Source organism: Muscardinus avellanarius, assembly GCF_963383645.1.
Source record: "Muscardinus avellanarius genome assembly, chromosome: 11".
In the NCBI taxonomy this organism is placed as follows: domain Eukaryota; kingdom Metazoa; phylum Chordata; class Mammalia; order Rodentia; family Gliridae; genus Muscardinus; species Muscardinus avellanarius.
Window position 1 is genome coordinate 100,740,417 of NC_137797.1, and position 27,746 is coordinate 100,768,162.

General features: G+C 38.4%; 2 protein-coding genes across 2 annotated transcripts; one reads left to right on the forward strand and one right to left on the reverse strand.

The window, feature by feature from the left end:
* Window positions 1-271: 271 nt before the first annotated feature.
* CLEC4E (C-type lectin domain family 4 member E) lies at window positions 272-8,823 on the forward strand (the record flags this gene model as incomplete). The annotated part of the gene is made up of 6 exons (XM_080705846.1): window positions 272-308; window positions 1,744-1,836; window positions 3,691-3,780; window positions 6,282-6,433; window positions 7,074-7,189; window positions 8,667-8,823. 6 exons carry the CDS (start codon window positions 272-274, stop codon window positions 8,821-8,823), a joined length of 645 nt encoding a protein of 214 aa, XP_080561972.1.
* Window positions 8,824-15,274: 6,451 nt separating this feature from the next.
* Window positions 15,275-23,787, reverse strand: CLEC4D (C-type lectin domain family 4 member D; the record flags this gene model as incomplete). Its single annotated transcript, XM_080705001.1, has 6 exons — window positions 15,275-15,422; window positions 17,091-17,206; window positions 17,560-17,711; window positions 18,829-18,933; window positions 21,837-21,920; window positions 23,760-23,787. 6 exons carry the CDS (start codon window positions 23,785-23,787, stop codon window positions 15,275-15,277), a joined length of 633 nt encoding a protein of 210 aa, XP_080561127.1.
* Window positions 23,788-27,746: the final 3,959 nt, after the last annotated feature.

Here is a 27,746-nt window from a genome sequence, read left to right on the forward strand (position 1 = left end):
CTGGAGGGAGGAGGATAAAGATGTTGCCTAGCAATTCCCTTTGCCTTATGCAAGAGAGGAAATCCTGACTGAAGTGCACAGCCACAGGACTGTCATTAGTCTATGTTTATTGGAGTTGGCTTTCTAAAAAAAACAAAAACAAATCGTAAGCTTCTCATCTTTCAAGATTCATTTTCCCTGAAATCTTATCAACCAAACGCTCTTGGATCCAGAAACTAAGAAGAGAGAAACAGGAGGAAAAGAAACAGTGAAAAAGAGAAAAAGAAAGAGAATGAATTCATCTAAATCACCTGCAGCACAGTGCACAGGTAAAACTTGCAATGCTTGGGTTTCTTTCATACACCTCTTATTGGAATAGATGGTAAATATGGTGGGCACGGGACAGGAAAAACTAACCCAAAAAGTAATAAACTTGAAACTGATAGGGAGAGTGTGTGTGTGTGTGTGTGTGTGTGTGTGTGTGTGTGTGTGTGCGCGCGCGCGCGCATGCGCTCACACACATGCACACACACACACACACACACACACACACACACACACACACACACTAGCATTCATGCGTCTGCAAGAGAGAGAAATTGGTTAGAAGACTTGTGTGTCCTAACGGAAAAGCTTGTAGATTTGTGCTCAGGTAAAGCTGTTAAACTGCTGTTTGTACCTTTCTGTGACACCCTGTGTCCCTTAGGACAAGTCACTCCTCTTTCTGTGGAACCCACTTTTCTTGTCAATAAAAAGTAAATTGAGAAGAGAGAGGAATTTCTACAAATTTTTAATGTTTTATTTGATTGGAAGAAGAGAGGATGAGGAAGTCCAAAAAAGGCAGGGAGAGAAGGGACAGCAGGAGAAAGAAAGAAAAAAAAGTATTCACAATATAAAAGTAGTTTTTAACATGGGGATTTATAAAAACGGAGAGAAAAACGTATTCGGGCGTGAGGACGTGTGCCTGTAAGCCCAGTACTTGTGAGGCTGAGACAGGAGGATCACAGGTTCAAATACAGCATCAGCGACTTAGTGAGACGCTCTGCAATTTAGTGACACCCTGTTTCAAAATGTTTTAAAATTTAAATTTTTGTGACACTAGGAATTGTCCTGGGGGTATTCTATATCTGAGCTACATCCACAACTCTATTTTTTTTTTATTTTAAACAGGGTCTTAAGTTTAAACTTAAGGTCTAGGTTTCTGAGGGCCTCGTAAAGCTGCCGAGGCTGGCCTCGAATGTACATCCTCTCTTCTCAGCCTCCCAAGTACTGGGAGTATAGGTGTGTGCCCCCATGCCCAGAGGGAAAAAAATTTAAGGTTGGGCAATAGATTATAGGTGAAATCTACAATTTTTCTGGAAATTATAGTTCCAATTCCCAGAAAAGAACAAGAAAGTAAAGAGAAAGAGAGGGAGGAGAGAGGGAGGTAGGGAAGAGGCTAGCTAGCTCATATACCTGAGTTCTTGAGTAAGAGTCTTAAAATTACTAATGGATTACACTGCTGGTTCTGAGACTGGCAGCATCAACAGCCCCTGGAAACAGACTGGTTCTACATAAGCCCTTCCAAATTGTCAGCTCTGGAGTGAGGTCTAGGAGTCCAGGATTCAATCCCACCAAGCGACTCTGTCTGACGCATGCTGAAGCTAGGGAATTACTCAACACAGACAGTGCTAGAGAAAAGAAACAAGTTAGAATAAGACTCTTATTCCCCTTGTGTATCAGGCCTCAGGAAGGTTGTCTGAGTTTGTGTCTTTCTTTTTACAGAGAAAGAACGCTTCTCTTCCCAGACTTCCTTGTGGGCTGTGGCTGGGGCCTTCATCCTGCTTCTCAGTGCCTGCTTCATCACCAGATGTGTCGGTGGGTTCTGAGGGTCATATTCCATCTAATTCTCTATGGTGATGTTAAGAGTTAACTCTTGTTTGCCTTCTGTGGCTTCCCTTCTCTTGCAAGAGTCTATTTTATTATTTTTCTATGAATATCCAGGCCATTCCTCAAGACAGGAGGACCAAATAGTATAAAACTGAAATTTAGTGAGCACTGATGTATTTCTCTGAAGGACATTTCGCATCTTCCTGATGGTCATGGGCCCTCTTCTTTGTCCCTTATTATTACTGTATCCTTCTCTATGAGATACTAGTTTAGAGCTTGGACTTCCTGATCAATACCAGAGACACAACAAATTAAATAGTGGAAGAAAGGGTAGCAAAAATTAGATGTGACAGAAGAGGGAATGCAAGCAGTAGTCTTTCCTGGGTCTGAAATAAATTGTATGTTGGCAGAGGCGGCACCATTCCTGCTGTATGATGGGGTCTCAGCGAGGAAGAAAATTCCACAGGGCTGGAAGACTCTGGCAAAACTGAAGCCATTATCCCTCTTGATTTTATTTGGTATAATGATAATATTATTGATTCTTTGGGGGAAATTTGAACATTGCTTTGAATGGGGATTTCTGTTTTATAATAACTCAGGAAGTTGATGTGAATACGCCTGGAAAATGTCCTAAGATTTGTGCTGGCAACAGTACTAAGGAAAATATGACTAAGGGTGAAATGTCCAAGAAGCTACATAGAGAAGAGCTCTTTGCTCCTCTGCTTACAACACCTAACTCACTTAAGGTTTTAGCCATGCAAGAAAAAGTTCACTTTAGGCAAATTATACCTACCGTACAAGGCCCTCCTTATGTTGCTTTTAAGTTAGGGGGTCAACTGTGGTGTCCCCCTTAAGGGGCTAATGCTAATCAGAATACTTTTCCACCACCAACTGATCCTCCACTTTCCTATACAGGAGTGTATGGCAAGAATTGAAGGAACATAGTTAATAATAATGGGAAAAGAGTTGACATTAAAACTCTACCATTCCCACAGAAAGTTGGGCAGGCAGGGATCTCCTTGGTGCCTGCTCTCAAAGCACACACAACTTAATGGGTATTATAGAAAATTAAGGTGTAGACATTATACATTAGGTTATGAGAAATAGAATAGGTTAGGTCAGAATAAGTTAATAGAATATCTAGTGGTTAGAATAGTGGATAAAATAGCAGTTAGTCTTAGAAGTGGAGATAGTAAGTCTAGCTTTTAGTGGTTAAGATAGAGGATAAAATAAGTTTAGTTATAGTTTACCACTTATGGCATAAAAGGTTATAGGCTAAGCATAGCTTAGTAAAAGTTTAAAAAGATTATAGCTAGGTCAGAATACGTTTTATAGGTCACCTCTTGATTTAAATGGGGAACAGACAGAACAGGAATAATAAATGGTTCTGAGGTGTGCCTGCTTCGTGGAACTTAGGTTAATGAAAAACAAAGTACATATAATGTGGTTTTGAAAAACTAAATGAAAACCAAAGTATGTATAATGTGGTTTGCTGTGATCTGTTAGACTCATGGATAAATAAAGTATATTCTAAGGCACAAGCAGAGATGTTTTCCCCCTGCCACTAAGCACGATGACTCTCATTCTTCAATTTCACCGACCCTACAGCTCCTTCAAGACCCCTGGACCCATCGAGGCTGTACCTACCCCAGTAGTATGTATCTTTATAAATCAGGAAAATCATAAAATGTGAATTCCTTTGGTTTCTTGAAGAAGTCAATACCAATGCCTCTGCAGGTAGAAGGAAAAGTAAATTGGCACTCTTGTCACAAACACCAAACCAAGAAATTTATTTATAAAAAAAAAGAATAATGAACATTAACTGTATCCCTTTTCTTACAGTGACATATCACACCTTTCAAATCTGTAATGGAAAAAAGTTCCAACCACCTGAGAATTTCCAGGAGCTCTCATGCTACAAAAAAGAATCAGGTAAAACCATTCCCAAATGTAAACACCAAAATTTATAGATTAACTTTTGCTAAACCAGGTGTGGTGGCACAGGCCTATAATCTCAGTACTTAGAAGATGAAGACAGGAGGATTTCTGGTTTGAGGACTTCTTCAGCAATTTAACAAGGCCCTCAGCAACTTACTGAAACTCTGTTTCAAAATAAAAAGGGCTAGATATGTAGGTTAGAGGAAGTGGTACTGGGTTCAATCACCAGTACCCCCAAAAAATGTGTAGATTACACAGGCATGTTGGTACGCCCTTCTAATCCCAGTAGTTAGGAGGCTGAGACAGGATTGTAGGTTTGAAGCCAAGCTCAGCAATTTAATGAAATGCTCAACAGTGTAGCAAGCCCCTTTTACAAAAACAAAAGTATAAAGACCAGAGTGTAGTCTACAGGTAGGGTATATTTTTATGCCCTGGAGTATAATCCCTGGTACCCCAAAATATATAGAAAGAGAGATTAACATTTACTGGCTTGCAGATTGATTTTGGAATAAGGAAGCTATTGCTAGATTATGTCTTATTTTTGAAAAACAAAATGTAAAATCTAAGAGAATAATGAATTGGTAAAAGTAGAGAAACAAACCTTCGGAAATGTGATTAGCACCAGGGTAAGAAATCGCAGAGACTTCCAAGTAAACTTTGAGAGTGAATTTGAGTTATATGACTGACCAGTAAATGTGTAAATAGAAGCTCTTACTTCTAGTAGAGTACTTTTCTATTTCATTCACCTTCTTCCAAGATGAAGTAATGGGGAAAAAAAACTGTACAGAGTAGAGAATTTAGAAATACCTAAGACTATGTATAGCCCCAATACTGTTACATATTATTGCTAAGTCTTAGCTAAATGCTACAGGACGTTCCTCTTTAAACTGGAATAAAAGAACTAAGAAAATTAGGAGACTGGGTTATTATGAGTTCAGGAGATTGGCTGAAGTTATGCAACTTTAAGAATCATCCCATTTTTATACCACAGTTTAGAGATTTGCCTGAAAGTATGTTGTTGAGACAAAGAAAGATGTTCACTTAGAAGTCACCCAGATAAAACGCATAATGAGCATTATCTGCCCTTGGCAATCTAAGAACAGACAATGGGGTTCTCTATCAACTGCAAAACTGAAAGGAATTGCATACATGGTTGTATATACTGGCACAAAAAGCATATTGCATATGATCCAAAGCACAAACTAAACATTTGCATTTCAAAAGGGAGCAAGAGGGCTATAGAACGAAGGAATCAGACCCAAACACTACTGAAATCCAGCGAGACCAGCATTTGTTCCTGCAGCTCCACTTCTGGCATTCAAGGCACCAGTGATGGGATGTGATGTCCATGGTGCCTTGGTAGCCCCGCCCCTGTGGGCTGGCTGAGAACAATGGGTGCCAATACTGGCTCCTCCAGCTTGGCTCCATGACTCCCACCTTGCAGCTTTTCCTCCCAGTCATTCCACATTTCTGGCATTTCTAAATTGTGGTGATTTTTTTTTTTTTTTGCAACTTTGGCTTCACACTCATCGCTTCACAAATTGTCCCATTTGGGGCCTGTTTTCCATGGTGCTGACCCTGATTGGTGCCTGCCCAAGATTCCCCGGCCTTCTTTTGAAATCTGGGGGAAAGACTCCGTGATCCTTTTTTCTTCAGCAAAGCCAGTAATACGTGACCTCCTAAACTGACCACCAGCAGTAAAGAACCCACACAAGTTTTTTTTGTTTTGTTTTGTTTTTGTTGTTGTTGTTGTTTTTGCTGTACTGGGAATTGACTGCGCCACACCCCCAGCCCTATTTTTTATTTTTTATTATGAAAGAGGGTCTCACTAAGTTGCAGAGGGCCTCACTAAGTAGCTGAGGCTGGCCACAAACCTGGATCCTCCTGTCTCAGCCTCCCAAGTATTAGGATTACAAACATGTGCCACCATGCCTGGCTGGCCCATGACTTTTTCAGTCAGAGCCAATGGGACCACCTCCATCAAAACCATGTCTGAGCCCATCACTATTATGAGCAATGCTCAGCCTGCCACTGTCACGGCCACACCGAAAGAATCTGAGTGCCCTTCTCCAAAATCACAGCCCGCATTTACATAATTAAAAACTGTCCTCATCACATTCCTTCTTTTTTATGCAAATCTTTTATGCAAATGATTGCATTCCTTTCTTTGTTTCTGATCAAAGCATTGCAACTCCCTTCAGTCCTGTTATTTTCCTTTACATCACCATCTCCCCAGCCCAAGGTTTATATATGCCTTTCTGGCCAAGTTACAGATCTGTAAGTTCTTGTGCTTTGCTTTCTGCTCCTAAAATTCAGAGTACAGTTTCCTGAATATGGACATCTATATCCAAAGTGCAGTTTATATACTTTGCTGTTCTAATAGTTCCTCTGCCTCTTTAATCAGACTATCATCTTTAAATTCAACCTTAAGCAAAGTTTCAGTTTTTGTTTCCTAAGTTCAACTGGAATACCCACTGAAATTTTTCTCCTCCTAGGTTCAGTTAAGAATTGCTGTCCAGAAAACTGGAAACATTTTCAATCTAGCTGCTATTTCTTTTCTACGAACACCATGTCCTGGTTATCAAGTTTAAAAAACTGCTCAAGTATGGGTGCCCATCTGGTGGTCATCAACACAAGAGAGGAGCAGGTACCTGGAGCACAGAGTCCTTCAGTGTGATGTGATGTTCCTCACAGATGTGTTCCTCTCTAATAAATGTGTACAGTCTTTGACCCCAACTACCACGTGTTAAGTGAATGTACCAAAACATATGCTGCTTCCGCTATTTCTCTAAGTCCTTATTTACATTAATTTTTTGCATTATTAGAAGAAGCTAACAAAAATACATTATTTTTATGTGGAGATTAATTTTTGTTTAGTTGGGGAGCAGAGAAAGGAAGACTGGGAGCTAATGTTCCAATAACCATTTTTCTTATGAACATATACTATGAAAGTGGATACAGAGGTATTGTTTTTTATGTCTAAGCTGTGATTAATAATGCTTTGTGCTGGACACATACAGTAGATTTGGCTCCAATAATAATAAACACTGAATTAATTATTTAGAATCTTTTTTATCTTTAAGGTTATTTTTAAGTTTAGTTTTGTAATGTGTGTTTTGCCACTATAAAAATTAGAAGATGATTCTTGATAATCTTACATTTCTAAGCTTATTTATCCATCATATCTATTCTGAAAACTACTTTGACTTTTTAATTACAAATATTTTAACATCTCTTAAAAGCTGAAATACTTGATTACTTCTTTTTAAATCATGTTTCTTCCATAGGAATTTCTTTACCATGCAAAACCTAGAGGAAGAGAGTTTTATATTGGACTGTCAGACCAGGTTGTCGAGGGAGATTGGCAATGGATAGATGGCACACCTTTCACAGAGTCTCTGAGGTAAGTGCCTTCTTTTTGAAAAATTTTACTCTGCCTGTAACCCTAGATTTAGACCACTATGTAGGGGCATTCTCAGAACTTTCTTGTTTTACCTGAGGTATAGTCAGGTTTATCCTTGGTGGTATTAGATGCAGGAAGATGGTTAATTAGTGTAGAAGAAAGGAAAGAGTGGTACAAGCTTCAACTTCTCCCATTTTTTGACACTTTCTCAAGAACAAAGGAGAAATAATTAATGAACATGCAAAGGAGATGAAAGTAAAAAAAAAATCACTCAATAAAAACTCAGATGAAACCAGGCATGGTGGCACATGACCGTAATCCCAGAAGTTGGGAGATTGAGGAGAATGGCAGATTTGAGATGAGCCTTGGAAATTTAGTGAGACACTCAGAAGCCTAGCAAGACCCTGTTTCAAAACGAAAAAACAAACAAACAAACAAAAAATAGAAATATGACCGCACATGCATCTTGGAGTAGAAAGGTAGAATCCTCCTGGGTTTAATCCTTAGAATCTCAGAAAAAAAAGAGAGATGAGGGAAAGAGAGAGAGAGAGAGAGGAAGAAGGAGGAGGTGGAAGAGGAGGAGGAGGGAGGGAAGGAAGGAGAAAATTTAGATTAAAAAGTAGAACTGAAGCTTAAGACCCCAAACCATAGTATATAAGAAAACTCATAATTTGGGTGTATTCATTCAAGTCACCCCTCCATGCCAGTCTGGTATGGAGCTGTACCTATCCTCTGTATTTCTATCTTTCTAATAAATTTCTTTAAATCTTCAAAAAAAGAAAACTCATAATTTAATACAGACAGCAGATTCTGATGATGTGAAAGTGGAAGCTCCTTCATAATGTCCCTATTTCTCCTTGATGATGGCCTTACAGCATCATAACACAGCACTTTAAAATATTTAAAGCTTTCTTCTTCTTTTATTATGTTTTTACCAAAATTACCCCTTCCTGAGATGCACCAGTGGTATGAATCTTCATCTAGCTTTTCACAAAGCCAGAAGTCAAAGTTTAAGTGATTTCCACCGTTAATAAGCAGCAGCTCTCAGAGTACAGTCCCCGAGGCTCATGTTTTCTGGAGAACTGGGCTCACTCAGGCTCTATAAAACTGAAGGATACACCCCAGTCAGTTCACACTCTGTAGAATAAAAATAACCCAGTGGGAACTGAGATAGAAATAAAAAGGAGAAATCCACCAGCTTATCAAACCTCCTTATAATTTCTCATTCTGGGCCAGAATCCATGAAAGAGCCTGACAGACTAAAATGTCAGAAAGATCTCCTTCAACTCTCAAGCCCAGACGCTATGAATTAGACAAATGGTCTAGCATTTCTGAGAATCCTTTTCTTCAGAAACAAATTGGAGATAGTAATTCCTACCTCACATCCTTGTGACGTAACACAAATACAATTTGCCTCATATTCTAGCACTTTATTTCCTCTTGCTAAGATGTAAAATCTCTCATCTCTTTTTTCCAGCTTCTGGGATGCAGGGGAGCCAAATAACAAAGTGACCGTGGAGGACTGTGCCACTGTAAGGGACTCTTCAAACCCATGGCAAAACTGGAACGATATAGCCTGCTTTTTTAATATGTTTCGGATCTGTGAAAAGCCAGAAATAAATATTCTGGACTAAGAAAAATATCTAAGACTTGAAGGCATGACTCAAATGTATAAGTAATAAACAAGAGCGCTACCACATCAACATAAGGAAATGTTTATTGCACATCTAAGGACTCCATAAATAAGCGTTGCTTTGATGTAAATAAGAAGACATCGTTTTCAGGCTCGTGATTCAAGATGAAAGTACATTCTTCTCTACATTAGTCTAAGGTCCTTCTCTGAATTTACAAAGTAGTTTGCTAGCAAGTGTTATGAGAGGAAAGAACTCTGTGTTTTATACATTTGCCTTATTTGTGACTATTTTCATAAAAGAAAAAGAACAAGGACGAGGACAAACTCCAGCAAAGAAGATTTTGGAAGTAACTGAATGATCTCTTGATTGGCCCCGTTTTTGTTTTTGTTTTTGTTTTTTTAGCTCCTAAAAATCCTATCCTGCCTCTCTTTCTCTCTTCCCCCACCCTCTCTCTTTTTTATACTAGAGATGGAAACTGGGGGCCTGGCATTCTACCACTCAAGTACACCCCCCAGAGTCTCACTAATTTACTGTTCACTGTTAACCATGAACCTGTGGTCCTCTTGTCTCAGCCTCCCAAGTACTGGGATTAAAGGTGTGCACCGCCACACTTGGCTTGTCTTTCTTTCTTTTATTGGTTTTATCTCATATCCAAATATATGTCATCTCAAATTTTTTCTTGTACTGTGAATAAGAAGTTTCTTCAAATCATGAACGATTCCTGCTCAGAAACCCAAAGTAGATTTTCTGGCCACAGGGTCTCTCTGCAGCGGGGGTGGGGGGGTGGGGGTGTTGGGGGTTGGGGGAGCTCACACAAAGCTTTTCTCTCATATTCTGAAGACTGAAAGCAGAGAGAAAGAGCAAATAGAATAAAAAACCATATACAGCCCAAGGCCACACCCCAGGGACCCCCTTATTAGTAACCAAGCCCTGCTTTCAACATTGTTACCCCGTTTCCATGAGGGATAGGGGGACATTTAAAATCTAGGAAGCCCCTGGCTTCCTAGACCTCAGATACCTCACAATACAAAATACATTTAGTTTTTAGTCCACCTCCAATAGATCTAAATTCTTAACAGGTTTACCATCACTCAAAAGTCTAAAGTACATAGCCTCCTCTGAGACTCAAAGTAAACCCTTGGCTGTGAGCCCCTCCCTGTGAGAACAAAAAACAAGTTACATACATCCACAGTACAGCAAATATGAAATAAAATAAAATAAAATAAAATATGTGCAGAGTAAGCATTTGCATTCCAAGGGGAGAAATAGAACCATAGAAAGAAGAAATGGGACCTAAACAGTATCAAAACCCATGAGGGTAAGCATCTGATCCTGCAACTTCACTTTTGGCATCCGGGTCACATGTTGGTAAGATGCGATCTCCCGGCATCCTTGGCAGCCCTGCCCTATGGCGTGGTTGATTGCAATGAGTGGCATATTGGCTTTTCCAGCCTGGCTCCATTGCTCGCAGCTTGCAGCCTTTTCTAGCAGGCATTCCACATTTCTGGCATTTCTAAATTTTAGGATTGTTTTTTGTTTTTTGTTTTTTGTTTTGCATCTTTGGCTTCACCCTGCAAGTTTGGGCCTGTTTGCAGAGATAATCACCCTGCCACATTTTCATGCCTTTTCAATATTTCTTCTGAAATCTGAGAGGAAAGACTCCATGATCCCTTTTTTCCAGCAAAACCAGCATTATATGCACACTTTCCTGTTGACCACCAATAGAAAAGATAGTCACATCCTCTTTTATTGTAGCTGCTGGGCCTTTTTAAATTATGGCCACAAGGCCTGCTTCCATCCAGGCCGCAGTTGGTCCTGACTCCATCTAGGACACCACTCACCTTGCCTCCGTCAGAGCCACTGCTTCCTCTTTCCTTTTCTCCATCTTACTTTCTCCCACAACATCATGTCTCTGGGCCTCGATTTCGTACATGCGTTTCTAGCCAAACTACAAGTCTGTGAAGTCTCTCCGCTTTACTTTTGACCCCAAAATTTGATATACAATTCACTGAACCTGGACATCAATATTCGTAATGAAGTTTGAACACCGATGTTTTGGGAACTCCTCTACCAGCTTACTCAGTCCATAACTTTTAAATTTGGTTTCGCATAAAGTTTCAGAACATGAGCAAAATGCTGATAAGCTCTTTTTCAAAATGTAATAGGTGTGGCCTGTACTCCATTTTCCTATGGAGTCCTCTTTGCCCTCTAAAATCTCCTGAGCCATGTCTACCATCAGCCTTCCTACTCACATTTTGGCCTTTCCAACTTCCTCTCATAAACAAGTTCCCAAAAACACATGGTCAGACTTAGATACAGCAGTTACCCCTACTTCTCTGGTACCAATTTCTGTATTGGTAAACATTTTCACTGCTATGATTCATAATGATTGACCAGACAATTTAGAGAAGAGATTTATTTGCTCAGTGTTTTTCTGGAATTTTGGGTTCAGTCCATGTGTGGTCAGGATCTTAAGCTCTGGGCATGGTGGTGAGAAGCTGAGGAAAAGAGAGAGCACACAAAGCTGTGCTCTCATATTTTGAGCACTGGAAGGAGGGAGAGTGACAGAGAGAGTGGAAGGAGAACAGAAGTATATAGCAACCCCCAAAACACCACCTTAGCAACCAAGTCTTGCTTCCAACACTGCTACCTTGCTTCTGTGAAGGGTAGAGGGTCATTCTAAATCTAAACCATTTCAGTTTCCTCACATGGTCTTCCATCATGATGCTATCCACTCCATTGTGATAGATCCAGAAGGCCCTCACCAGAGACTGAACTGGTGAGACCTGATGATTATGGAGTTCCTGTCTCCAAAACTGTGAGCCAAGTAAACCTTTCTCATTTATATGTTACTAATCTTTGCCTACTTTGTTTTTGCACAAGAAAAGTACTAAGACAATGATTGAGCATGTCTTTTTAAGTATTGAATTGATTGCTGGAGGCAGAGTTCAGTGGCACAGCTCTGGAATATCATGTTCAAAGCCCTGGGTTCAATCCCTAGTACCATCAGATAAATACATAAGTATTTTTATAACATATTTGACAATTATTTTTGAAACTTACTTGATTTTATCTAAAAGATAGTACTTTTTATTAATTTTTGGTGCATTGTAGTCATACATCTTAATGGGATACAAGATGGTGGAGGCATATATGCTCACAACAGCCAGTTAGCCCTTACCCAATTCCTGCCCCATTCCTTCCCCCCTCCTCCTTCTCGTGTTTGACTTAGTGACTGACATTGATATGTTTGTTAATGCACATCATGTGCATTAAAGAATTTTCCTCTTCCCCTCCATCCCCTCAGTTAGGTCGCCTTATTTGTTCATCTATAGTATCCCTTTCTTCATCTAGAGTTCCTCCTATGACTCATTTCTCCCTAGCTTCTGCATATTAGAGAGAGCATCTGATTTCTTATTTTTTGTGATTGACTAATCTCATTTAGCATAATGTTCTCCAGTTCTATCCATTCCCCTGTTAATGAAATAATTATGTTTTTCTTTATGGCTGAATAAAATTTTATTGTGTGCATATCCCATAGTTTTGTAATCCATTCATCTGTTGATGGACATCTTGGCTGTTTCCATAGTTTGGCAATGGTGAATTGTGCAGCTATGAACATAGATATGCATGCACGAGTTTGGTAGTTTGGTTTTCATTCTTTTGGGTAGATACCCTGAAGTGTTATTGCTGGATCAAATGGTAAGTTCATTCCCATTCTTCTGAGGATCCTCCATACTGTCTTCTAATGTGGTTAAATACATAAATATTAATGCAACTAATCGCACAACTCGATCTACAAGTGAAGTACATACCTGTACACTGTTTAAAAAACCAAATTCTTTTTTTGTGTGTGTGGTGGTGGTGGTACTGGGGTTCCTGGAAGCCCTTCTACCTCCAGACTACACTCCCAGACCTATTTCATACTTTTTTCTTTTTGGAAACAGGGTCTCTTAAGCCAGCACGGCTGGCTTCGAACCTGCGCGATCCTCCTGTCTCCGCCTCTCAAGCGCGGGGATTACAAGCGTGCGCCACCACACCCGGCGTTAAAAAAACAAATTCTATTCTGACTTACAATTGTAAAAAGCCATCTTCTTCTGCTTTATGATTTTCAAAAAGCAACAACCTTCAACTCTGATTTGTCACTTATTGTATCCCATGTTTATACTTTTATGCATTTCTAAATGTAATTTGTATTGCCACTCTTCGAGTTTTTAAATTTTAGAGAATTTCTATTCACTCCACACTTCTGGAAAAGAGAATTACCCCCTTCCCTCTCCTAGGAGCAATGTGTATCCTCCTGCTATTACTTTTGGACTACAGTAATGTACTGGACTAATTAGAGTGTTTTCACTTAAGTCATTGACTAAGTGAAAATAAGTCAGCTGTCCTAAGGAACTTGTGAAGACTAGAAGTGTTATGAAAGTTGAAAACTCACTGAAGGGATTAAGGGAGAAGACACTGAGAGCGACCCAAAGCCCACTGCTTGAACCCAAGTGAGAAACGGGTCAAGTGAAGCTGCCAGAAAGATTAACAGGGGTAGAAATTGATTACATAGATGCAGGCACAGACCAATAAAATGACAAAGACATAGTATTTTATTGACAAACCAATCTCTATCTATATACAGGTTTGAACAAATTAAAAATGAATAGTAATGACTATATAAAGACAAATAGTAATTATATAAAATTACTTCAGCAAGTTTTATACTAGTTTTATACAGTATTCAAGTTTTATATAATAATTTATCAACTATGACAAACACAATTAAAGTTACTTAGCACCACTCGGCTTTAAATATTCACACGTGTACACACACACACACACACACACACACACCACCACCACCACCACCACCACCACCACCACCACCACCACCATCACCACCACAAAAAACGGAAAGTCAATAACTAATTTACAAACCCTAATATAAACCCTAAAATAAATGCTGGTGGGATTTTTTGTTTTGGTTTTGGTTTTTATCATTGTTGTTGTTTTTACTTTTAGCATTAGTGGGGATTGAACCCAGGGACATTCTACCTTCGAGCTATACCCCTAGTGATTTTTTTATTCTTTATTTTTAAGCAGAGTCCCACTAAGTTGCAGAGGGCCTCACTAAGTAGCTGAGGCTGGCCATGAAACTTTGATCCTCCAGTCTCAACCTCCCAAATACTGGGATTATAAGCATGCACCACCATGCTCGGCTAAATATTGTGGGGATTTTTTTAATAGTAGTAGAGAAGATATGCTTCAAAGTTTTTGCTTGAAAGTTTTTCATCTTAGATCTACAAAATTGTAAAACTTTAAAGAAGAAGCCTGGAATAGTGGCAAATACCTATAACCCCAGTGCTTTGGAGGCTTAGACAGAGCATCACAGCAACTTAGTTAAGACCTTCAGCAACTGGAGGAAACCCTTAGCAATTTAGCCAGATTCTGTTTCAAAATAAAAAGGCCTAGAATGTAATTCAGAGGTAGGATTCCTCTGGGCTCAATATCCCAGTACCCCAAAAAAATGTTTTTAAGAAAGGCCAACCTATTGTGTTGAAGTTGGATGGGGACGCTTTACAAATAATTTTCAATAACTTCCGTATAATTGTAAAGGGACGCGTTTCATCTGTAGTGGGAGGTAGATCTAAGCTGTACTCCTGATTGTCATGAACAAGGTCAGCTCTTTAGCTTCCCCAGGAAGCTACATTAGAACATTTTTTAAGCTACAGAATTGCAGGAGTGTGGTTCAAGGAAGCTGTAATGGATTTTTCACCAAAAAAGAAATTAATTTGACACTCCCGACCCTGGTAAAACTCTTAGAGTGGTGTAGGAAGTAAATGAGATACTGTATTTTTTCTCCCTGTGCAGTGCCATAGTTAGAACTGTTCTGGAAAGTTTCACTCACAGAGTGTCAGCACGATAACATATTATTTAAAGGTCTGAAAATGAAGTGCCGAATAATAAAAAAAAGTATTGTTTAAAGGCTTTAAAATCTGTGATATTTGGGTTAAGAAAAAGTATTTTCTATTACCAGAATATTCTACCTTTAAATTTTAAGAACTAAGAATTTGAGCAAGAAAAAAGTGACAAAAAAAAAACTTGGAAAATTCAAGGCATTTGGTTAGATACATAATCGATAGCTACTAACAAAAACTAAAGACCTTGAAATACCATTACAAGAGCAAAGATTATGAAAGCTGGCTCACAGAATAGAAAATTCCTTTCACCAAAGCATCATAGAAAATCATATCATCTTACACACACACACACACACACACACACACACACACACGCACGCATGCACGCGCGCTTGAAAGAACTTAACAAAATAAATGAGACCATCATAACTGAAAGTACTCTAAGACCCAGCATGTGTTTTCTACTTGAATGACGCTTTACATTCTTCTCTGGTCCAACTGGTTCTTTTCTCTCTTCATCACAAGGAACACTCTGTAGGTTTCTAGTTTAATATTATTCCAGGTTTCTTACAAATCCTACTTCTTTCAGCGTTACAAAAAATATCATTCCAGGCCCATTTATTTTGGGCATTAATAAGGATAACACAGTTTTCTTCCTGAAAGTTGTTAGGTTCATTCTTATGCCAGAATCTGAAAGAAAAAAAATTATATGTTGACTAGGATGACATATAAAGTATATATCAGGTGACAATAGAGAGAAAATGCCCTTGCCACTCACTGCCTCAGCCTGTTTGCCATTACTATAATGAAACAACCAAGGGCGGGTAGCTTATAATGAGAAGAAGTTTATTTAGATCAAAGTTTTGAAGTTGAAAGTTTAAATAGGATTTTACAACTGTACTGTGCAATACAAAAATCACTAGCTGCAAGTGGCTTTTGAAAACTTAAATGTGATTTCTCCATATGGAGATGTATTTAAGTGTTAAATACATAGTATATTTTGAAAACTTAGTACCAAAAATGAATATAAAAAATCTCAATAGTAAGTTTATATTGATTACAGGTTGAAATAAGATTTGGATGTACTGGGTTAATGACTACGATTTGAACATATAGGGTTAATAAGAATCATTTTAATACATTATTCAAATAAATTTCACCCATTTTGTCTTTTTGTTTGTTTTTGGTTTTTGTGGAACTGGAGATTAAGCCAAGTGGCATGTTATTTCCAAGCTTCCCCCGCCCAGACCCTTTTATTTTTTAAAAACAGGGTCTTGCTAAATTACTGAGGGCCTCCCTCAGTTGCTAAGACTAACTTCAAACTCGTAACCTTCTATCTCGGCCTCCCAAGTTCTGGGATTACAGGCGTGTGACACCATGCTTGGCTTGCACATTTATTTTACACAGATGTGACTACTAGAAAATTTTAAGCTTAGCCAGAAGCACTAGTGCAGGCCTGCATTTCCCATACTTAAGGTTGAGACAGGAAAATAATAGGTTTGAGGCCAGCCTCAGCAACTTGGTGAGGTCCTCAGCAAATTCGTAAGAACTTGTTTCAAAATTACAGACAAAATAGGGCTGAAGGTGTAGCTTAGAAGTAGAATACCCTTAGGCTCCATACCTAGTAGCAAAGAAAGAAAAAGAAGAAGAAAAGAGAGAAAGAAAGAAAGAAAGAAAGAAAGAAAGAAAGAAAGAAAGAAAGAAAGAAAGAAAGAAGAAAGAGAAAGGGGAAGGAAGGAAGGAAGGAAGGAAGGAGGATAGAGGAAGAAAATAAAGAAGAAAAAAGGAAGAAAAATTATAAGCTACACTTATGGCTTTGTTTTTTATATGTTAGGCAATATTGATCTCAAGGAAGAAAATGATAATGTTATAAATTTTTTGATACTGGGATTGAACCCAGGGGCATTTCACCTTTGAAAGCAGGGTCTCATTAAGTTGCTGGAAGTTTCACTAAATTGCTAAGGCTGGCCTTAAATCTAGACTCCTTCTGTCAGCCTCCCAAGTACTGGGATTAACAGTTTGTAGCCACCATACCCTGCTAGGTTCTAACTATTTCAAAAATAATTTTATCACACTGTTTATAAAAATGTCAAAATTAACAACATATTTTACATCACTCTCCTACTATCAATTTTTTTTACCATTTATTAACTTATTGTACAAGTAAGGATACTGAAAATTTCACTGAAGTCCTAGGATGATTCTGCAGCTGAGACAGAGACATAGAATCTACTCGGCGCACAGTGCTGTAGTCTAAGCAAATACTTTTACTTCTGTGTTTTCCACTCTAAGGTGAATTCTTGCTACCTCCTCTCATCTTTGCCTATCAATGCCCTTAACCCCAATCAATATACTCACGCCATGAGGGGGTTAAATGGCGTCTGGTCCACCCAGCGCCAATGACCTTCCGTATTCTCATCTGTAAGTCCCAGGAAATATGAGAATCGTCTATCCAGAAATCTAGTCGTAAAGTTCTGCACACAAAAATATGAATCTTATAAGTATATTTGAAATGAGGTGATGATGGTTATATTTCATTACATCATTCCACATGTATGCATGTTTCTATTATCACAGAAATGGTATCTCATGCTGTGATGAGAAGTGTGATTTCCTTTCATGAAAACATCAGTTGAAAAAATCAGAGAGAAGGAAGAAGGAAGAGAAAAGACAGAGGAAGGAAGGAAGAAAGATAGGAAGGAAGGGGAGGAAAGGAAAGAAAGAGGAAAAGAATTTCCAAGCAGATGCAATAGATGAAGCAAGAACACAGAGAAAATTATTTCTCTGCAGAGACCCACAGCTGCAGAGACTGTCAGGAGCAACACACCTGCTCAGCTTCGGAGCTGATGGTCGCCAGGTGGGCTCCTATTCCTGAACAATTCCTTTCACTCTCCGCCCATGTCTTGTTGTCATTAAGAGGAAGATAGCAGTTGGACTGGAAGCCTTTCCAGCCAACAGGACAGCAACTCCAGGAACCTCCTTGGGTAAAAATTAAAACGGAAGTGAGTTACAAAAAAAAATCATTCTTTTATGACAGATTGTGTAAAACTTCTACTACTTAATATCAGTTAACATTTGTGGAAAGAATGCCAGGCTAATGAAAATCGTCATCTCCAACCTCTCTCTCAAAAAACTAATTCTAAAAATTACATTTCTACTTATCTTCTAAACAGTAGTATCTATCATCACATGCCTATGAGAAAGTTACAAAATATTATCTTAGAAGACATTTATCATATTCAATGCCCCAATATCAATTCATATTTAAAGTGTTTCCTTAACCAAGCCTTTTGCAAGATACCTTGTCTGAAGGAGGCAATAAAACTGCTAAAACTCAAGTATTCCCCAGTTTTCTCAATGAGATTTTACAAATCCCAGAATAATAAAAGAGAAAGTAAAATCTCAGAAAAGCTATCTATTCTAAAAATAAACTGTCTTTATGATACATTAGGAAAGTGGAATCGAATTCATGTAATGTTTTAGAAGTCAAAAATATCCTGGAAATGTATAGTTATATTCTTGTTATCCAGATGATAATAGTCCTGAGAAATAATTCTATCCCAATTTTCTTATATTAATTCCTGTGCCAGCTTCCTGTTTTATGCTATTTTACTCTTTTTTATTTACTAGTGATATTCTTTAAGTCAAATTATGCTAAATGAGATCAGCCAGTTCCAGAAAATCAATAGTCATATGTTTTCTCTCATATGTGAAAGCTACAGAAAAAAGTTTAAAAAAAAGAAAGAAAAGGGATTTTCTGAAAATGAGAAAAATTAGTAGAAGAGTAGAAGTAGGTTGGGGAAGAGATGAGGGGAGAAAGAAATGGAGATTTGAGGAAGGAAACAGACCAAAGAATGTTATGGCCATCCATGAAGGTATCACGGCCGATCTCACTAGCTTGCACAGGGAGGTGGGCGGGGACCATGGGGTGGACGTGGAGGGAAAACACCAAGTGATGGTCTGTTAATAGGAATGGACCACTTTGAATTTCGCTGTGATGTATAATCGTAATGCACTGATAAGATTATAAAAGAAGAACAATTAATGAATTTGAGTGAAAATGGAAACATTCTCTTATGCTCTCTGATATCTATACCTTTTGTTTCTGATTCTTCTCCGATGCATGTTAGCTTCATATGGTGCTCTGGTAACGAGAACACTTGTGTTCCTCCTTCACACCGTAGGACGCTGTGATGTGTCACTGTCAAAGAAGAAGAAATGGGGCTCAATCTCATTAAACTTTCTCATGCCCTAATAAAGTCTCTAAATTCTCTTTCCTCCTATTAAGTTCCAGCTTCAAGTAAATGGGTTGAAAGCAATTGGTGATAATTAGTGGTTTTATTTTCCTATTTTTTATTTTGTACTTTATAAGCTTTTAGGTGCGTGTGATTTTAAGCATTTTTTCTATCAGAATTTGTGTTAGAAAGAAAAAAAATTTAGTGACCACTGGGATAGTTCTACAATGTTTTATGAGCCTTATCAATCTGAGTTCATCGGTGTTTAAGTTGATCAATGTATACTTTGATATGTAACCAGATATAAAAGAGAGTAAACGCATAAATGTACAGTTTAGCAAACTATTGTAATAGGAACAGTTCAGGTGTTTTGCCGTGGCCAAGTCATAGAATACTACCACAACCCCAAAGGCCTTCGTACCCTAACTGCAATGCATTACTTCTTTGTAGGTCATCGTTGCATGGCGTTAACGTATCCACCTTGCCCTTTGCTCCATAGTTTAACCACTTACTAATATAGCCCCAAATCTTATGGGTTAGATGGGCCTGGAAATGTGTAGTATGTATTCCTGTCATTCTACCTCCTGCTCAGCATTGTTTGTGGAATTTATTCATGTTGTTGCATGCGGCTGTAATTCATTTCTTTACACTGCTATGAAGTGAATGATCTATTTCTATTAGACATGTGCATTTTTTCCAGTGCTTGGTAGTTGATAGCTGTGCAAATATGAAAAATTTTGACCATGCATCCTAAAGCACATAAGCTTGTATTTCTGTAGGGTGTATACCCAGGAATGGAACTGCTAATAATAGGGTAGACATGTGGTAGCTATGATAGTGGTAAACTTTTCTAAAGGGATTGTACTGCCTCATACTCCTCTTGAGTACTAATCTTTAGAGGTTGATTTTTCCCTAGAATTAACAATATTTGGAAGTACTAGGCTTCATAATCTCTCCGTCTTGGTGTGTTTGCATGTCGCCTCATTATGGGATGCATTTGCATTTATCTGATAACCAATGAGGTTGACAATTTGTGTGTTTATCAGGCTTTTCTCTTTACTATAGTGTCTACTTAACACAATCCCACTTTGCTATCATATTGTATTGTATTGTACTTTTCCTATTAACCTCGACAGTGTTTATATATCCTGCACACTAATCCTTTATTAGTTATGCACGTTACAAGTATTTTCTTCTATGGTTTTATGTGTTTGTTATAGTATGTTTACAGAAACTCTTATTTAAATGTAATATAATTTGACAATATTTTACTTGGTAGTGCATCTTATGATTTGTTTAAGAAATCATTTCCTGATCAAGATCATGAAGATACTCCTTATTTATTTTTCTTTTTTTGTGTGTGTGGTACTGGGACTCCTGGAAACCCTTCTACATCCGGGCTACACTCCCAGACCTATTTTTATTTGGAAACAGCGCGGCTGGCTTTGAACCTGCGCGATCCTCCTGTCTCTGCCTCCCAAGTGCAGGGATTACAAGCGTGTGCCACCACGCCCGGCATTCCTTATTTATTTTTCTAAAACTGAATTGATTGACTTTTTTCACTTCGGCCAGTAATCCACCTTGGGTTGGTGTTTTAGCATGGTATGATACAAGCACTCAGTTTAATTTCTTAAGTTCAGATAATCAGTGGGCTCTACAACAGCAATTTAAAATATAGTCCTCATAACCATGCCTTTCTCTTTTTATATAAAGAGTTCATGTATGTGGGATCTATAACTAAGCTCTCCATTCTCCCCTCCACTCTATTAGTCTTGAACCTATACACTATTACTTCATTTATGATCATTTTATTTTAGGCAGGTGTGTGTGTGTGTGTGTGTGTGTGTGTGTGTGTGTGTGTGTGTGTAGTACTGGGTATTGAACCCAGGAGATTCTATTTCTGTACTACACCCTAGCCTATTTATTTATTTATTTATTTATTTATTTATTATTTTTGGCGGTACTGGGGATGAAACCCAGGGGCATTCTGCCTCCAAGCGACACCCCCAGCCCTATTTTTTATTCTTTATTTTGAAACAGGGTCTCACTGAGTTGCAAAGGGCCTCACTAAGTAGCTGAGGCTGTCTGAGAACCACAGTCCTCCAGTCTCAGCCTCCCAAATGCTGGCATTACAAGTGTGCACCACCATGCCCGGCTATTATTTTGTTTTGAAACAAGGTGTAAGTTGGTGAGAATCTGACTACATTGCTTCTGAGGCTGACCTCAAACCTATGATCCTTCTATCTCAGCATCGCAAGCACTGAGATGGCAGGTGTGCACCACTACACCTGGCTTTATTTTAGGCCATGGTATCAGAAAGAGCCAGTCTTCTGATGACTGTGATGGTACTGACAGAGTCTTGAAGATTCACTTATCCCCAAACTTGAGATGTATGTGTTAAATATTTACAACTTCCTATATGTCAATCATGCCCTCAATAAAGTGATTTGTAAAAATAAAGAAAAAGAAAGGAAGAAAAGAAGAAAGGAAGGAGAAAGGAAATGAAGAAGAGAGCAAGACAGAAAAAGAAGTCTTCCAACCTCCTTCTTTTCAAAGCCAGTTCATCTAAAAGATGCTTCATTGCTGTTCACTGTCTACTCATATGATGCTGCCCTTTGTTAATCCCAGCCCCAAATGGGAGATCACTTAGTATCTTCACCAAGTTTTACGAGTATATAAACTAGTCTTTCATTCTCTGACACAGGCAGCACCATCAAAGAATGAAAGGTCAAGTCTCTAGCTCTGAATTTTAAGTCAAAATGCATTGATGTGTAGGGGGAGATCAAGAAGGCAATAGGCCTGGAGCAAATTTATGAAGGTTGTTTGAAGCAATAATTGAAGAAGGGTTCCATTTTAGCTAATAACTTACCCAAACAACCTGCAATAAAACAGGCACTGAGGAGCGAGATGGAAACCACAGCCAAGATCCAAGGGGTCAGCACGGAATGCCGGCCTACGTAAGACAAAAAGAAGAGTCAGTAGGTTACCTTCCTCGTGGACATGAGAGCTGGGGAAGCCAGTTCTACCAAAAAGCAAGCTCTACCATGTAAGCACAGCCAAAATATTTTAGATCGAAGAGACCTTAAGTATTCACCTGAATAAATCAATTTTGGAGTTTATTGGTAAATTTTAAGTAAGAAACAATAGTAAATTTTTTACAATTTCATCATAGGACATGTTTTTATGAGCAAGACATAAAACCCAAAAGCCATAAAAAATTGATAATTTGGGTACATAAAATTCAAACTTCTATGTAACCCAATGCTAAAAATAAGGAGTAAAGTCTTGTTGCAATATTAATATGCAGATTATATAAAGAATTTTAAAATCCAACTAGAGAACAGCAAAACTTTAAATTATAAATGGGTATTAATCAAATAAAAGAAGCTAGGCAGCCAAGCCTGGTGGCTCACGCTTGTTATCCCAGCACTTGGGAGACTGAGACAGGAGGATCACAGGTTCGAGGACAGCCTCAGTAACCTAATGAGGGCTTGTTTCAAAATTAACAAAATAAAGTAGAGCTGGGGATGAATCTCAGAGGTAGAATACCCTTGGGATTCCATCCATATTACCTAAAAAAGAAGAAGAAGAAGCCAGGCATGGTGACGCACATCTCTGTAATCCCAGTTTTGGGGAGGAGGATGACAGTTCAAGGCCAGCCTCAACAACTTAGCAAGACTTTCAACAACCTAGCAAGACCCTGTTTCAAAATAAAAAATAAAATATGGGCTATAAGGGGGTTGTAACTCCAAGGTATAATGCCTCTGGGTTCAGTCCTCAGTATCACAAAAATAAATAAATACTAAATTAGGGAATTATAAACTAAAATATGGCAGTATAATTTTTACATAAATTTTAAAAAGTAAATTGAAAAAAAATGCAATGTTGGCAAGGCTATGGGGAAATAAGCATTCACAGTAAGAAAACAAATGCTAATGTTGACAGTAAATTAAAATATCTTTTAGAGGTATCAGCTTAGCATCTATCAATTGCTTAACACATTACATTTGCTACAAAAATTTTAATTCTAAAGCTCTATCCTAAGAAAATCATTCAACTTATTTATATTAAAAAATACTCATTTCTATATTTTTGGAAGTAGAAAAACACACTAGAGCCTCATATATGTGTATCATCAACACCTGCTATTCTAAGTTCTAAAGATCAATACGTATGGTGAAATTCCATATGCCAACTAAATAATCATGTATATCAGCATGCACTGATGTAAAACTTCCCGAGACATACTGTTACATAAAATTGTACTTTCCAGGACCCCTCTCCAAGGCGATCACACAGAAGTCTGCCACAGTGAGGTGATGAGAAGAAGCAAAACTTAAATTTCAAATGTGTGTATTTCTGCATTCTTTGTGTATATTTTCCCCAAATTATGATTTAATGTTTTCACAACACAAATCCACTTGTTCCCCTTAAATCAAACAAAACCATGTCATAGCCACCGACACACCACGAGACTAGGTCAGTGTGTTTTCTGCATCTTCCTTCTCTCTCTTCCCTTAAAAAGAATCTTCACGAAGTCCCTGTTCTTTTTGCCTTATTTCTCTTTTACATACTTCACTTCCTCTCTTGATACAGTCTCCATTTCATACAGATGTTTCTACTTTTTGACTCAGTGGCATCTACATCCCTCCTCCTCACCAAGACCCACCCTCATCTTTCACTGCTCCTTCCCATCAACAACCTCTTCAACCTTCAGAGCACCACCGATTCACATTTTTAAATCTTAGCCATGCTTTCTTCCTTTAAAATCAAAAGGAAAGAAAGTACTTACAGCTACTCTGAGGTTCTTCTGGCTCCATCCCGTGTTTGCTCTTACTGTCCAGTGGTCACTCTTGACCCAGGAAGCTCTTCTATTCTTTCCCCGGGGGGCATATTTCTGTGGCTTGTAGAGTAAATTCAGAAATGATGGAGACTGAAGAGCGATCTCATCTTTCTAATGAGATTAGAAAGGCATCCTTATAAAAGAGGTAAATCAAAAGAAGAAATCTTTTCAAAGACTGCAATTTCCTTTTATTTGCTCTGACAGAGAAGAGAAAAAAACCAAGGGAAATTGAGAAAGCAGTACCCAAAAATAGTACTTAAAAATCTCCGTAAGTATGTAGACATTCCTACTGTGTCATGTAACGTTTCTCAATTTGTTTTCAGTCATTTAGACAAAATATTTAGCAGTGCCCTAAAAGAAATAATCACTATGTCTGACTTAAAAAATTAATAAACATCTCATTTTTCTCATTTCCTGGTCATTATCTCTTCAAAGACAGTTATGCGATTAAGGTAAGCTCTATCCTAGAAACTTCTTTGAGCTGAATGAGATGCTGTATTCAAGATGATAAAGACAATTTGAAAAGAGGAAACAAGAGAAACTTCAGTCAAATGAGGAGAAAGGGAGGTGGGAAAGGGAAAAAGGAGACCTGGTGAAGACATAACGTTCAAATAATGCTATGTCCATAAAGGACATGTCACACTCGATCTCACTAACATGTACGGGGAGAGTGAGAGGTTGGAGTGGGATCCAGAGGGAATCTCACTGAGTGTTCTGTGCGTGTAGGTTGATCTCACAATGAGCTTCACGATTATGTATAATTAGAATGCATCAAGAAAAGAACATTTTTATTTTTTTTATTTTTTGTGGTACTGGAGGGGGGTGGACCCCAGGGGCTTTCTACCTCTGAACTACACCCCAGCCCTATTTTTTTTTATAATTTATTTGGAAACAGGGTCTCACTAAGTTGCTGAGAGCCTCACTAAGTTTCTGAGGCTGGCTTCAAACCTGTGCGATCCTCCTGTCTCAGCCTTCCAAGCGCTGGGATTACAAGCATGCGCCACCACGCCTGGCTCAAAAAAATCAAACTTTTAAAAAGACGATTTGAAAAAAAATAAAAAGACAATTTGAGCCAGGCACGGTGGTGCACGCCTGTAATCTCAGCACTTGGGAGGTTGAGAAAGGTGGATCACAGGTTTGAAGCCAAACACAGCAATGAAGTGGAGCTCTCAAAAACTCATTGAGACCCTGTTTTCAAATAATGGACCATTAGCTTTATATTTAAAATGTTTGACTTTTAATATTTAAATAAGGAAACGGAATAGCTGACACCCATACTATTTATTTCTAGGTCGGAGTCTTTTGAAAAAAGAAGTACATTTTATTTATCTATCTATTTATTTATTTATTTATTTATGGTACAGGAAATTGAACCTAGGGGCATTCTACCCCTGAGCTACATCCCCAGCTTGATTTTTATTCCTTATTTTGAAACAGGGTCTCAGTACATTGTGGAGGGCATCAGTAAGTAGCTGAGGCTGGCCACAAACTCACGATCCTCCTGTCTCAGCCTCCCAAGTACCGGGATTACATGCATGCACCACCATGCCGGGCAAAGGAGTACATTTTAACAACTAAAACACCACTGGATATATGTGAATGAGGATATATATATATATATATATATATATATATATATATATAGAGAGAGAGAGAGAGAGAGAGAGAGAGTGCAGCATTAAAGTTTAAGATGAAGACAGCTTAAAAAACGCACTGCACTCTCTAGGCTTGAAATAAATGGCAAGTCCAGGACTGTGGGGTAAAGTGTAGGTGCAGGATGGTTAAGAGAAAAGTAGTCAGGTGTGATGGTTCACATCTGTAATCCTAATACTTGGGAGGTTGAGACAGGAGGACCGCAGGTTTCAGGCCAGCCTCAGCAATTTAGCGAGATTCTCAGCAGCTTAGCAAGACCGTTTCAAAATAAATAAAAAGGGCTGGGAGTGTAGGTCAGAGGTAGACTGCCTCTGAGTTCAATCCTAAGTTCCACAAAGAAGAAAGAAAAGAAAGAAGGAAAGAAAGAAAGCGAGAGAGAACGAAAAGAAAGAAAAAAAGGAAAATATCGTTGCGTACTTTATGCTTAAGATAAACGGTAAAAGTCCTCCCCAAATATATCCATCATTTAAGACAAGAAAACATAACATCTAACTGGTGCCCAGCTCCAAGCACATTTTTGACATGCAGGCACAGTAAAAGACTGTGTCACAGATTATAAGTATGTTAATTTCTAGTCTCCCCAAAAACACATAGACGCAGTTCCCTCCTGGCTTCCTTGCACGCTGCCTGTGCAACAGTCACTTTGCTGCCTGGCTCTGATTATGGGGGTAGCTGCATTGCTATGAGGATCAACACAATAAATAATATTCTTTCTAACCATCTCTTTGTTAGCTGTATGTCCTTCCTGAGCTAAAGTACCCACTGATCCAGTGATACCAAGAAGCAAATTATACCAGCTGCCAGGGTGAGAAACTGGCGTAGGCAATCAGGATGCACCCACAACACGTCTCCAGTGACTCAAGCAGAAGCCACAGCTTCCCTTCAGGAGGAGGAAGTGAAGGGCACAGTCTGTGATGGGAGACCAGGTTGCCCAGAGTAACCTAGAAACGTTTACGAGTGAACATGCCCGGGTTAAAGCAAAGGTCTGCCTTTCTTCCCAGAAGAAGTCTATTGATGCTTCCTACAGGCCAGACTATACAAAGGATGTTAAGACTATTATTTTCTTAAAATAGTGAATCAGTATCTATCCCAGCTGACTAACCGGATTTTTATATAGGAGATGAAATCTTTGGGAAACAGAGATTTGGTATTTACCTCTAAATTTCTTTCATAGTTAAAACATACTTCATTTTCCTTTTAAGGTTATAGCAGTTTCCCCCCAAGGCACTAACATTTAGTGTTACATTCGAAGCCTTCTCGGGTTTTCTTTTTCTTACTTCTTATCATCTAGATAACCTGTGTATTGTGTTGTCTTTTAATTCAAAACTAAGGAAAATAAGCTTACTGAAAACTGCTAATGAAAAAATAAATTAGAAAGAATTCTAGATGAAGAAGGAAAAACTACAGATGACCAAATAAGGGGACCTAACTGAGGGGATGGGAGAGGGAGAGAGAAATTCCCTAATGTACATGATGTACATTCACAAACATATCAGAGTCGGTCTCTAAGCCAAACCTGAGAAGGAGGGAGGGGGAGAAATGGGGTGGGAACTGGGGAAGGGCTGAATGAGTGACGTGTGCATGTGTGCCTCCGTCATCTTGTACCCCATTAAGATATCCGACTACAATGCACCAATAAAAAAAAATTTTTTTTTTAAAGTTTAACCAATTTCAACCTTGGAAAAAGACAAAGAAAAAAGAAACTTACAGAAAGACTGCTCATACATTCCACAGAGTCAGAAGATCAGAATGATGAGTCTGGCTTTTGGTTTCTTCTCTGAGCCAATGTTTGCTTTAAAGTGTTGTTAAGGTTTTTTTCAAGAGTGTTTTGTTGTGTTTCAATGTGGTTTTTTTTTTTCCTTGTCTTTGTGCTACTGATTTCCAGTTTCTTGCTATTGCCCTTAAGGAAGATATTTAGAATAGCTTTAATCTCTTCAATTTGTTAAGACTTATTTTGTGAACTAGTTTGAAATCTATCTTAGAGATTGTGTGTCTATGTCTCTGCGTGTCTGTTTAAAACAAATGAATACTTTGTGACCGCTGGGTAGAATGTTCTGTAGGTGTCACTAAGGCACATTTGGTCTATAATATTCAAGTCTTCTTGTTTTACTATTTTTTGGCTAGGTGATCTACTATTACAAATGGAATACTAAAATCTCTTACCACTATGGTAATTTTGTCTATTTTGCCCTATACGTCCATAATTGCTTCATGTTCTTAAATAATTTGTGATGAGTGTGCTTTATTTTTACTTGTTGAACTGATGGTTTTATTGATATTTCT